Genomic DNA, 11,666 nt, shown 5'->3' on the forward strand with positions numbered 1-11,666 from the left:
GTATGTGGGGAAACTGAGTCCTGGAGAACCTTAGCTTTGGTTCATTGCGCAGTAGCCAACGTGCAGAGCCAGGCGCTGCTCTTTGCCCAGGACCTTCGAGCAGGAAAGCTACATGAGCATGGAAAGAAAACGATGTGTCAGGTACTCGGGGCCAGAGAGTTTTCCAGAGCTCTTCCTGCTGTTTTCTCAAAGAGCAGCTGGGTCCCTGGTCTCATTCAACCTCAGTCCCCAAATCCGGGCGTGGGAGGAGGGGACCAGTCCCAGACCAGAAAGTTAGAGGAAGCAGCGGCCTCTGCCAGGAAGGGTGGAGCAATGCTGACCTGTCCCCAGCCCCCCCTCCCCCGCATTGATTTGGGGTGGGGACTATATAAAGTCACCTGCCTGGGGCCACTGGCTCAGATGCAGAGGAAACAAAAACAGAAGAACGGTGATGACCTCTTGGCAGCCAGGGAGGTAGGTCTCCCCTGGCCTGTGCTGGGTAACCCTGGAGCTAGCCCAGGCAGAGCCATGGGGGCATTGGTCTGAGCCACCGGGGTTGCCAGGGACAGATACGGGCCTGTAAGCTGTTACTGTAAGCTGTACCCAGCGATGACCACACAACCCAAACCCGAGCTGGACAGAGAAAGTAGGAGTCCAGTGTGGAAGCTTCTGCCCTCCTGACAACAGTCAGAGAAGGGTTAATGAAAGCCAGGCATTGTGGCTGGGGCTTTGTAGTATAAACAGGAGTCCACTGACTCTCCCTTCCAAACACATAATGAGGGAGATAGGAATAGACCCAGGATACAAACGAGATTAGAAGTAACGAGCTAATTGGGCTAGTTAATTAATAACTGATTACCTGTTAGGGCTGGCAGGGGGAGTATATAGGGTTCCGATTCAGGAACTTAAGTTTCATAGAGGTGAGGTTTGCTGTGGGACAGGACCTGCTTCTGGAAGCCCAGGGGAGGCACTAGGTGAGGATGAAAATAATGTTACTGATTTGCAAGATGAATAGGAGTTGGCTGGCTCTGCCAATCACCTACCCAGCTAAGAGGACAAAAATAGACTCAGGAAACCATGAGGTTCATATCTTCCCAGTCCAGGTTGGTGGCCACGGGGAGGAGGGGATATATTTTCACCATGGTTCCCTGACGGCAGCCCCCAGGACCTCAACCCCTGCCTCTCCAGAATCCTGTTCCTCCTGGCCCTGTTGCTGACTTCAGCTCATGGCATTTCGTCCAACCTGGAGGAATGCCTGGTACTGCAGTCGCCTGAGGGCAGCACCGTCTCCTGCCACCGTGTCACCAAGTTCCCGAGTCCCCTCCCGGCTGACACTGTCCATCTGTCCGTGGAGTTCTCCAACTTGACGGAGCTGCCCGCCAGAGCCCTGGAAAGGTGTCAGCGCCTGAGGGAGCTGCACCTCTCCAGCAACCGTCTGCAGGAGCTGTCCTCGGGGCTGCTGACGCCCGTAAGCGGGCTGCGCGTCCTGGACCTGACCCACAACGAGCTCCGCGGCCTGCCCCTGGGACTCTTCCGCGCCTCGGCCGCCCTGCACACCTTGGTCCTGCGGGCCAATCAGCTGCAGAACGTGAGTGCGTTGTGGCTGTGGGGCCTGCGTTCCCTGGAACACCTTGACCTGGCGGAGAACGAGCTGCGCGTGCTGCCCGACGGGTTAGTCCTTAGCCTGATCTCCCTGAGCACGCTGGACCTCGGGTACAACCTGCTGGAGACGCTGCCCACCAGCCTCCTAATGGGTCCCAGGCGGCTGCAGCGCCTGCACTTGGAAGGGAACCGCCTGCGGAGGCTGGGGTTTGGTATGCTTGCACTGCAGCCGTTTCTGCGCGTCTTGTTCCTGAACGACAACCGGCTGACTGAGGTGGTGCCCAGCGCCTTCCAGAGCCTCCGGGAGCTGGACATGTTGGATCTGTCCAACAACTCTCTATCCAGCACACCCCCCGGCCTGTGGGCGTCGCTGGGGAGGCCGGCCCGAGACATGCAGGACGGCTTCGATTTGTCGCACAACCCCTGGGTCTGCAACGAGGATTTGCAGGACCTGTACCGCTGGCTGCGCGCCAACAAACATAAAATGTTCTCGAAGAACGACACGCGCTGTGAGGGGCCCGAGGCCCTGAGGGGACGGCGGCTGCTGGATGTGGCAGAGCTGGAGTCCCTGTAGGATGGCAACGGGGTGTGGGGCTCACCATTCCCTCGGCCAGGATTGCGGTTCCCTGACCCCTCCAAGCTCCTCGCTTCCCACACTCTCCCTCGGTCAAACCCCAGGCCACCCTGACAGGGGTCATCAAAGCAGTTACTAAAACAGCCCCTGGGCTGGAGAGATGGTTCAGAGGTTAAGAGCACTGGCTGCTCTTCCAGAGGTCCTGAGTTCAATTCGCAACAATCACATGGTAGCTCACAGCCATCTGTAATGGGATCTGGTGCCCTCTTCTGGCCTGCAGACACACATGCAGACAGAATATTGTATACATAATAAGTAAATAAATCTTTAAAGAAAAAAAAACATGACTCCTAGGCTGACTGAGCACCCCAGCATTTGTGCGGTTCCCTGTTGTTTTAATTTATTAGGTGCACATGTGTACCAGCGAGCCCGTGGCGGTCGGAGGGCAACCTGCAGGAGATGGCTCCCTCCAGCCTCAGGTCTTCAGGCTTTCATGGCGAGAACGTTACTGACTGAGCCTGCTTTCCAGACCCCTCACTGTGTAGCCCAGGCTTCCTGGAACTTGCTCTGTAGACCAGGCTGGCCTTGATCCGACTGCCTCTGCTTTCCAAGTGCTGGGATTAAAGGCGGGTGCCACCAACACCAGTTATATTTTCTTTAGATAAGGTCTCATGTAGACTAGGCTGGCCTTAAACTTGCTATGTTGCCTAAGATGATTTGAACTCATGATTCTCCTGCTTCTGCCTCCTGGCATGCAGGGGGGGGTGGTAGGTGGGGAGGTGACAGGCATGTAACACTGCAAGACTGGGTTTCTCAGCCCAGTCCTGCAGAGGGAGCTGAGGAGAATGGGTTAAGCCTGGGGTCTTGGTTTGCTGATCTGTAAAATGGGGTCTGAGTTGACAAGATCTACTGCTTTCAGGATTAAACAGCAGAGCGTCCCGGGGTTCGAGTCACAGCACCCACATAATGGCCCAGTCACCTGTCACTCCAGTCACAGGAGGCTGACACCCACTCTGACCTCCTCAGGCATCCGTGGTGCACAGACAGACAGACTGACATACAGACCAAACACCATACACATAAATATAATAATAATAATAATGATAATAATGATGATGATAATAATAATAGAAGCAGGCCGGGTGGGCCTCAGGGGACAGAGTTCCGTAGCACTACAGCCCTGAATCCCTGCCCAGCACTGCCTAACCAGGGTGGTGGGCACATCTGTCGCCTTAGCCACTGGGTGGTGAGTTCAAGGTCATCCTTGGCTATGTAATTAGTTCCAGGCTACCCTGGGCTACAGAGTGAGAGTCTGACTCAGAACAAAACAAGAAAGTCCTTGGCTAGCCGGGCGGTGGTGGCGCACGCCTTTAATCCCAGCACTCGGGAGGCAGAGGTAGGCGGTCTCTGTGAGTTCGAGACCAGCCTGGTCTACCGAGCGAGTTCCAGGACATGAAAACAATACAGAGAAACCCTGTCTCGAAAAACCAAAAAAAAAAAAAAAAAAAAAAAAAAAAAAAAGAAAGTCCTTGGCTCTAGTCTGCCCTGGTGGCCAGACAGGGACACCAGCGTCCCTAGGTCGATATGGCAACGGGGGCGGAGGGAGGAGAGCCCCGGACACACCCCGGCGCCTCATTGGCCCGGGCGCGGAGGTCCCGCCCAGATTTGTTATAAGGGTGGAGGGCTGGCTCGGGTAGCGGCGCCAGGGACACCCGCGGGGTCTGCTCTATACCCAGGTAAGGGCGCATGAGGCCCTAACCCGGAACACCCGGACCTTCCCGGTGGGGCCGGAGGGAGCGGGCTGGGCACGCATGCGCGGAGCCACAGGCGCAGCAGGTGGTGGGACCCTTAGCCCAGTGGGCCCAGGCCCAGGACCCAGTTGGGCGGGGCCCAGGCGCAGAGGACAGTGGGAGGGCCACGGTGGGGACGCACAGGGCAGGTGTGAGTCCTGAAGTCAGCGTCCCTGTCCCCCTGGACAGCTGAGGGTGACCTCGGAGCTCCACGTGCAACCTGTGTGTCAATTTCCCTGCCTGTCAAAGGGACTGGATTGGGCTGCTGCTCCCTCCACCCCGGCAAGTGGGCCTGCTGTGCGGGTTTGTCCAGACGGAAATGGACCAGAGGGGTGAAGATGCCAGTCCGGCGCCACACCGCAGGTAATGATGGAATCTGAGCTCATCCTCATCTCCTCGCCTCCCCACAAAGCCACTGGTTTTTAGCATATACCTACTGTGTGCAAGACCCTGTGCATGACTTGTCTATGCCTCCCAGGACACCCCACAGGGCTAGCTCTCAGGGGTCCCCTTTCTCCGTGTCCTGACCCTCAGGATGTCCAATGAGACAGCTCAAGGCCCTGGATTCAGCCTGGGGGAGCCAGAGCAGCAGGTGAGGGGCTGGGAGAGTGACCACAGTGGGGGGCGTCTCTGAGGGGGGTTCGTGGCCAGTCCCCACACACCCCTTGGGGGAGGCTCTGGACACCAAGGTCCAGCTCCCTTTTCGTAGCTCCATGTGACCGGTGTCACCAAACGCAGGGTACATGCTACCCACAGTCACAGCTGTGGGGACATTGAGGCCCCAGCAGCCAGGTCTCTGCCCTGGGGGGTCATCGCCCAGCTGGTCCCGAGTGCAGCAGCCTCACCAGGAGCATCGGGAGGCGGCCTGCAGGCTGCTGCTATCTGTCCCGGTGGGGCTGAGCCCTGATGTCACTGGTTCCTGCAGGACGTGGTGAAGCGTGTGGTGGCCTTGCCCCTCATCAGGGCCACGTGCACGGCCGTGTCCAGTGCTTACAACTCGGCCAAGGACAAGCACCCGCTGCTGGGTTCGGCCTGTCGCCTGGCCGAGCACTGTGTGTGCAGCGTGACCACCTGCGCCCTGGCCTGCGCTCAGCCGCTGCTGGAGCACCTGCAGCCCCAGTGTGAGTCCCCGAGTCCCTGCCGTGCTCTCTCTTTACCGTCCTCAGGACCAAGTGTCCCCTCCTGGGCTCTCTGTGTACGCCCCACCCCCTTTTCCTTTTTTCTGACTGAGGGTTTTGCTCTGTCGCCCAAATTGGCCCAGAGTGCTCCGCAGTCCTCCTGCTCAGCCTCACGGGTGCTGGGTGAGGGACATGCACACCACACCCGCCCGCCGGTTTCTGCAGCACTGGAAGCAAATCCATGTGCAGTGAGCCCAGACCCCTGCTTGGACCCCTCTTGGTTCCTAAGTGTCCCCTCTGTTCTTTCCCACCTTCTGGCACCTTCTTTGTCTCTGATGGCTGGGTCGCTGGTTCAGAGTTCCCACCTGGCCAGGGGACTAAAGCCCCATGACTGGAGAGGGTCCCCAACTCCTCTGAGGGACCCAGCAGGGGACGGGGAGAAAGACTCAGGTTCTGTCGCCTGCCTGCCACACCCCCTGGCCAGGGGGCGCACTCCTGGATGTGTGGCCTCCATCCTTGCCAGGCACTCCCTTCTGCCATAGCCCCTCAGTCCTCCATGGCTCCCTGTCTCTCTTCAGTGGCCACAGTGAACAACCTTGCCTGCAAGGGACTTGACAAACTAGGGGAGAGGCTACCGTTCCTGCAGCAGCCGTCGGACATGGTACTAGAGATGACCAGGCCTCGGTGCCCCCGCTCCTCCAGGGGGAAGAGTGGGAAGGGAGAGATCTTGGGGGGAGCAGATGTGTAAGACGGCGGCGGTCGGTCGGTTGGGGAGGGCTTCAGGGCCGCCTATTTAATGAAGGGAAACTGAGGCACAGAACTAGGAAGAGGCCCGGAGGTCTTGGGGATCTCTGCTTGCAGGACTAGGGTGGGAGTAAAAGGGGCCACAGCACCCAGAGTGACACCCTTCCCACAGGTGGTGAACTCAGCCAAGGATGCAGTGACCAACAGTGTCACAGGCATGGTGGATCTGGCGCAGCGGGGCCGGCGCTGGAGTGGGGAGCTGAAGCGCTCCATAAGCCAGGCCGTGGACATGGTGCTGGGCAAGTCTGAGGAGCTGGTGGACCACTTCCTGCCCATGACTGAGGATGAGCTAGGTACTGATCAGAGAGGTCTGGGACTTGCCTGAGGTTGCACAGCACAGGGAAACCTGGGACTCAAACACAGGTTGGATCTCTCCCTCTGCTTTGTGCCCAGAAAGTCGGACACCCAGGTCCCAAAGATGCACTGGGCTTTTGCATGTGATGGCCCTGGAAATTACTTATCTGGCTTGCCAATGTGTGGGTTCATTTCATGTCATTTTGTTGCCGTTGTTTTGAGACAGGGTCTCGCTCTATAGTCGAGGCTTGCTCTGAACTCATGGCCATCCAAGGGCTGGAATGACAGGTGTGCACCACTGGACCTGGCCATAATGGTAGTCAGGCCTGGGTTCCAGGCTTGGGTCTGCCTCCAGCATTCTGGGATGCTTCTGTTTAAAAGTGTGTGTGTGTATGCACATGTGTGCGCGCACGAGTGTGTGCGTGCATGCATGCGTCACAGTAGTCACTGAAGGTCAGAGAACACCTCCAGGAGTCAGTTCTCTCCTTCCAATATCACTGAGCTGCCCCACGGGCCTACCTCAGTTCCCTCAAATGTACAGCGTAAGCCCCAGGGCTGGGACTACAAAGCCTGGGTCCCCTCCCCAGTATCCCATGAACCACTGTGGTGGCATTCGTCTGTCACCCCAGCACTCGAGGTCAGCCTCAGCTATGTGGTGAACTGGAAGCTAGCCTGGGCTACACATCTCAAAACAAGGAACAAAAGTACACTCCGTAGAGTTTGGGGATGGTTACAGGGGCAATGACGATACAGGGTTGCTGTACAGCTGGGGACCTGGGCGCTCCGGACGGTGAGTGAGCAGAGGCATAAGCCCACCCCGACCCCTGGTGTCCCTGTCCCCAGCCGCCCTGGCGGCAGAGGCCGAGGGCCCAGAAGTTGGCTCTGTGGAGGAGCAGAGGCGGCAACAGGGCTACTTTGTGCGTCTGGGATCCCTGTCGGCGCGCCTCCGCCATCTGGCCTATGAACACTCTTTGGGGAAATTAAGGCAGAGCAAACACCGCACCCAGGACACCCTGACCCAGCTGCAGGAGACCCTGGAGCTGGTGAGTTGCTGGATCGGCAGGTGGCATGGCTCTCGCTGGGTGGGGGTCCCACTGGGGGCTACGGGAGGGGCTCCCAGGACTCAGGGAGAGACCCCCTCAGGACACGTCACCCTAGGTGGCAGACCACACCTCAGCCTTCATCCCAAACTGTCTCCATCTGCATTTTCTGCCCCCACTCCCTTCTGTACCCCCAATAGCTAACAGTGGCCTCTGGCTTCAAAGCCATCCTCCTCCTCCTCTCTCTTCTTCCTCCTCCTGTTCCTGTTCTCTCTCTCTCTCTCTCTCTCTCTCTCTCTCTCTCTCTCTCTCTCTCTCTCTCTCTCTCTCTCTCTCTCTCTACACACACACACACACACACACACACACACACACACACACACACACACACACACGGTTCAGCCCTCACCTCGCCCAGATAGTCCTCCCCACAGGTTCTACCTCTGCCCTCCCACCCTGCCTCCCACAGGTTCTACCCTGCCCCAGGGCCTTTGCCTGGCCTCCTGGGCGTGAGATCCAAGAGCATGCTTTTGTATCCAACGTGGGAGCAGGGTTAGAGTCTCCGTCCTTTTCCGGGCTGAGCCGTATTCCAGAGCACACACTGTTTCCCCTGCCTTTGCAGTGTGTCCTGTGCCCGTGTACTCCTTAATTTCCTGTGGTCCAGGTTCTCCTCACTCCCAGTGCTGGGGTGGAGTGGGGACTTCACACATTCTGGGAAGATGCTCAGCACTGAGCCACGTCCCAATTCTCCCCACATGGGGCTATGGAGCATCTACTGGGCAGTCCATGCCCTGCCTACAGCTCATGGGACAATTTGTACAGTCATGTTGCTAAATGCTTATTGAGAAAGTCCACTGTGTGTCCAGCCACAGCTACGTGCCTTCCCAGCCCTGTGGGGCCACAGGATCTTGCATTATCTGTTGCTTCGTTTTCAAACGCTGGCTTTGTGATGTTGCTGGGCGTGGTGGCTCAGGTCTTGTCATCCCGGCACTCAGGAAGCCATGAAGCTGTCCCCACCACCCATCTCCCCACAGTGAGGCTCTGCCCCGGGCCAATACTAACTCCATTTCCCAGAGCCCCTTCCCACTCTCCCACTTCCTGTCTCTGTGGGTATGAGGCTGGGGCATCCTGGGAGTTATCTGTGCTGTGTGCCCTGCCTTGTCACCCACCGAGCCTCATCTCAAGGGCCACCCACAGTGGGACACAGCCATCAGTTTCTCCCCCTGTCCTGGCTGAATGCTGACACACTACAATATACATCCACTCACCGTCTTCAGGCAGGAGAGGGAGGGAGGCTCTATGCTGGGCAGGGATCCCTGTGGACAGGGCGGTGACAGCAAGCAACAAAAGGGGCAGACGGGAGAAGGGACCGGCTGGCCAACAGAATGCAAGGTTGGCTGCATTCAGGCGGTGCTCATTAAGGGCTGCTGGAGACTGGCTGCAGGCTAGGGTGGGCCCCCTCACCCCAGGCCTCCACCCTGACTCCGGGTGTCCCTGTCCCGCAGATCCACCGTATGCAGACTGGGACAAGTCCCACCCCCACTCCCTATCCCCCAAAGGTGCAGGAGCTGTGGGGAGACTGGAGTCCATGGCCGGAAAATGGGCGCAGACACAGCCAGGTGAGGGGCCATGGGGAAGGCAGGATCCACCCTGGGCGTGAGACAGGGACTCTGGCTCTAGTGCTCTCAGTCACCAAGTTAGATGTCCATGAAGGAAACTGAGGCAGAGCATATACTCTTTTGTATGCAATGAGGTAAAGTATGGCAGAGCTGACCCCCCATTGTTGTCCATAATGGAAACTGAGGCAAGCTAAGGTGCTCACATTAGATTTCACGGGGAAACTAAAGCAGGCCAAAGCTTCCATTAAATCAGTGGTTCTCAGCCTTCCTAATGCAGTGACCGTTTAATACATGTGGTGACTCCCCACCAAAAACTTATTTCATTGCTGCTTCATAGCTGTAATTTTGCTACTGCAATGAATTGTGATGTAAGTATCTGATACCGGACCCCTGTGAAAGGGCTCACAGGTTGAGAACCCTGCATTAGATGCATGGGGAAACTGAGGCTGGGCTCTTGTAGGTGGAGCTGGAGACGCTGGCCCTGTCTCGTAGCCTGACTCTGGAGCTTCAGAGCGCAGTGGACGCGCTGGCGGGCTGCGTGCGGGGCCTGCCACCTGGTGCCCGGGCCAAGGTGGCGGAGGTTCAGCGAAGCGTTGATGCCCTGCAGGCCGCCTTCGCCGACGCCCGATGCTTGCGGGATGTGGCGCCTGCCGCTCTGGCCGAGGGCCGGGGCCGCGTGGCCCGGGCGCACGCCTGCGTGGACGAGCTGCTGGACTCAGTCCTGCGGGCCATGCCCCTGCCCTGGCTCGTGGGGCCCTTTGCGCCCATCCTGGTGGAGCGGCCCGAGCCCCTGGCCGACCTGGCCGCCTGCGTGGACGAGGTGGTGGGTGACCCGGACCCGCGCTGGGCACACATGGACTGGCCGGCCCAGCAGAGGGCCTGGGAGGTAGAGCACGCAGACCCGCCGGCCCCGGCCGAGCCTCAGAGCGACCCGCCCAAGCACAGGCTGATGCCGGAGCTGGACTTCTAACCACCGAGGCCCCTGCTGCCCCCTGGTGGTCACATGGCCGCGCTCACGGCAGGCCGCTCTCTCCCGTGATCCTGACCCCACCTTCAAAATTGGCACACAGCTGTCATGCCAGCGCTTGAGAGGCTGAGGCAGGAGGATTGAGATTTGAGGGCAGCTTGAGCTGCCTTAGCAAGACTGTCAAAAAAAATAAATAAAAAGGTAGCTCTGGGCTCTGAGGAAGACTTGGTGTCCAGTGGCATTTCCCTGGGGGGGTTCAGATGTCAAATATCAAATCAACTATTTTTGGCTTGTGTCCCTCCAAGATGTCCAGTCAGCCACGCTGGGCAAGAGACCCACTTTCTTTGTTGTTCGTGGTCCAGAACAAATGTTTGGTGTGGTCTGAGGTGGGTATTGGAGCTAGGCTGCTGGGAGTTTTCAGGGTGTGACTTTAGGGGCATGGGGATGGAGTTTCCAGCCAGTGTTCAGGGCCAACACATTTCCTACTGAGCCACGTAGAGGAGCTTGGGCTAAGTGTTGCCGCCCTCAGTACACCTAAGCTGAAGCCACTCGCACTATACCGTGTGAGTTCTCAGAACCTCTCTCTCGGTAGCAGGCGGCACTGGGATAGGACTGCAGGACGCAGAAACAGGTCAAAGGCCGGGAGGGGTCCCCCAGGGCCTCCCTGGCTTCTCTCCGCACCCTTGACCACCCCTCTGGCTCCTCGTGTGGGCAGTGTATTGGGAAACCACGGTCCAGCATAGTGAGGTCAGGGTAGCCCCTGGCTTCCCTGGAAGCCAGTCCCGATGGCATTTCTGGGCTTCACTTCCAGAAACCTCAAGCTAGCTCCCTAGTGATCTCAGAACAGCGTCCTCATGTCTGTCCACCTGCCAGTGCCCTCTTGTCCAGAAGGCACAGCCCTCCCCATGCCCAATGATGGCTCTTCCAGGGAGCCTCGTGGGTTGTGGGGGGCGGGCACTAGCTGGCAGCCATCTGCAATGCTCCCGCCCCATGTGCCCCCCATGCCCTCTGGAGCAATGGGTGGGGGCACCCACTTCTGTTCTAGAGCTGTCAGCCAACACAACCAAGGCTCCAAGGAAAAAGCCCAGGGGTGCCAGGCCCCCACCCGCCCCTACCCGGAAGCCCTTCCTCTCGCTCAGAGCCAGAGTTAATTGCCTCATTGCTGAGGTTGGGACTCTGGGGTTCCTGGGGTAAAAGTCTGGGACAGGGTCCAGGGTGAGAGTGGCGATCACTCTGCCCAGTCCTCAGGCCCAGGACACTCCTTCCACACACACTGGTGAGGCTGGGCCCACCATGGCTGCACCTCACCCTCGGGGCACCTCTCACTCTACAATTCAGCCAGGTCCCTTGAGTAAAGGGACGTGTGACTGTCCTCCTTGGGACAGTCTTCTCTTGGAGACCCTGTCTCTGTCCCGGTAATGCTGACTACTGATCACGTATGACCTCATTTTAAAGTCACACGCACCTTTAGTTGTCCCCATTTAGACAGATGTTTCCTAAGTGTCTGATGTGTGTCAGGCGCTGTCCTGGGCGCAGGATATAAACAGGCTGACCGGTGAGGCTGTGTGGGAAATCTGGAGGAAGGTGCGGTAGACAGGGCCCGTTTTAAGCCAGGGAGCCAGGAGCAGAGCCTGAGGAGGAAGCCGGCTGATGAGTTTGGACGGGAAACAGGGACCTGAAGGTGGCGCCTCATCAGGTGTCCCATCTCAGAAAAGTAGAGGCAGAGAGCAGGCGGTCCCTCGGGGAGCCCAGCTGGCCCTGAGTCACTGGGCCTGGGGCAGGCACTGTGGGTAGAGGAGGCTTGGACCGAGGTGGGGAGCAGGGGAAAGGTGCTGGGCCGAGTCCACACTGGCCCAGGCGGGCAGGCACGTGACCGCCC

The 11,666-nt window shown here is 58.5% G+C and overlaps 2 protein-coding genes across 6 annotated transcripts; both read left to right on the forward strand.

The window, feature by feature from the left end:
• The first annotated feature begins 367 nt into the window (after positions 1-367).
• On the forward strand, positions 368-2,423 carry Lrg1 (leucine rich alpha-2-glycoprotein 1). 3 transcript variants are annotated; one of them, XM_005081431.4, is made up of 2 exons: positions 368-453; positions 1,138-2,423. In XM_005081431.4, the coding sequence occupies exons 1-2, from the start codon at positions 431-433 to the stop codon at positions 2,153-2,155; spliced, it is 1,041 nt and encodes a 346-aa protein (XP_005081488.1). In that variant the 5' UTR covers positions 368-430; the 3' UTR covers positions 2,156-2,423. The 3 variants fall into 3 exon arrangements, with proteins under 3 accessions (XP_005081488.1, XP_012976920.1, XP_012976921.1); XM_013121466.3 differs by having other exon boundaries at positions 412-453; positions 1,078-2,423; XM_013121467.3 differs by having other exon boundaries at positions 412-453; positions 1,168-2,423.
• A 1,386-nt stretch (positions 2,424-3,809) lies between these two features.
• Plin5 (perilipin 5) lies at positions 3,810-10,009 on the forward strand. Of its 3 annotated transcripts, none has more exons than XM_005081432.4 (9): positions 3,810-3,891; positions 4,195-4,308; positions 4,480-4,537; positions 4,871-5,066; positions 5,642-5,724; positions 5,980-6,160; positions 7,005-7,204; positions 8,707-8,820; positions 9,281-10,009. In XM_005081432.4, the coding sequence occupies exons 2-9, from the start codon at positions 4,265-4,267 to the stop codon at positions 9,788-9,790; spliced, it is 1,386 nt and encodes a 461-aa protein (XP_005081489.1). In that variant the 5' UTR covers positions 3,810-3,891; positions 4,195-4,264; the 3' UTR covers positions 9,791-10,009. The 3 variants fall into 3 exon arrangements, with proteins under 3 accessions (XP_005081489.1, XP_012976917.1, XP_012976918.1); XM_013121463.3 differs by having other exon boundaries at positions 3,827-3,891; positions 4,135-4,308; XM_013121464.3 differs by lacking the exon at positions 3,810-3,891 and having other exon boundaries at positions 3,970-4,308; positions 4,424-4,537.
• The last annotated feature ends 1,657 nt before the right edge of the window (positions 10,010-11,666 follow it).

Source organism: Mesocricetus auratus, unplaced genomic scaffold (assembly GCF_017639785.1).
Source record: "Mesocricetus auratus isolate SY011 unplaced genomic scaffold, BCM_Maur_2.0 Super-Scaffold_100676, whole genome shotgun sequence".
NCBI lineage: Eukaryota > Metazoa > Chordata > Mammalia > Rodentia > Cricetidae > Mesocricetus > Mesocricetus auratus.

Bases quoted from the DNA above. Each gene is read 5' to 3' on its own strand.
- Lrg1 (XM_013121466.3), top strand. From the start codon at position 431: ATGACCTCTTGGCAGCCAGGGAG. The intron at 454-1,077 runs GTAGGTCTCCCC...ATATCTTCCCAG, and splicing joins ACCTCTTGGCAGCCAGGGAG to TCCAGGTTGGTGGCCACGGG.
- Plin5 (XM_005081432.4), top strand. From the start codon at position 4,265: ATGGACCAGAGGGGTGAAGATGCCAGTCCGGCGCCACACCGCAG. The intron at 5,725-5,979 runs GTACTAGAGATG...CCCTTCCCACAG, and splicing joins TGCAGCAGCCGTCGGACATG to GTGGTGAACTCAGCCAAGGA. The intron at 8,821-9,280 runs GTGAGGGGCCAT...GGGCTCTTGTAG, and splicing joins ATGGGCGCAGACACAGCCAG to GTGGAGCTGGAGACGCTGGC.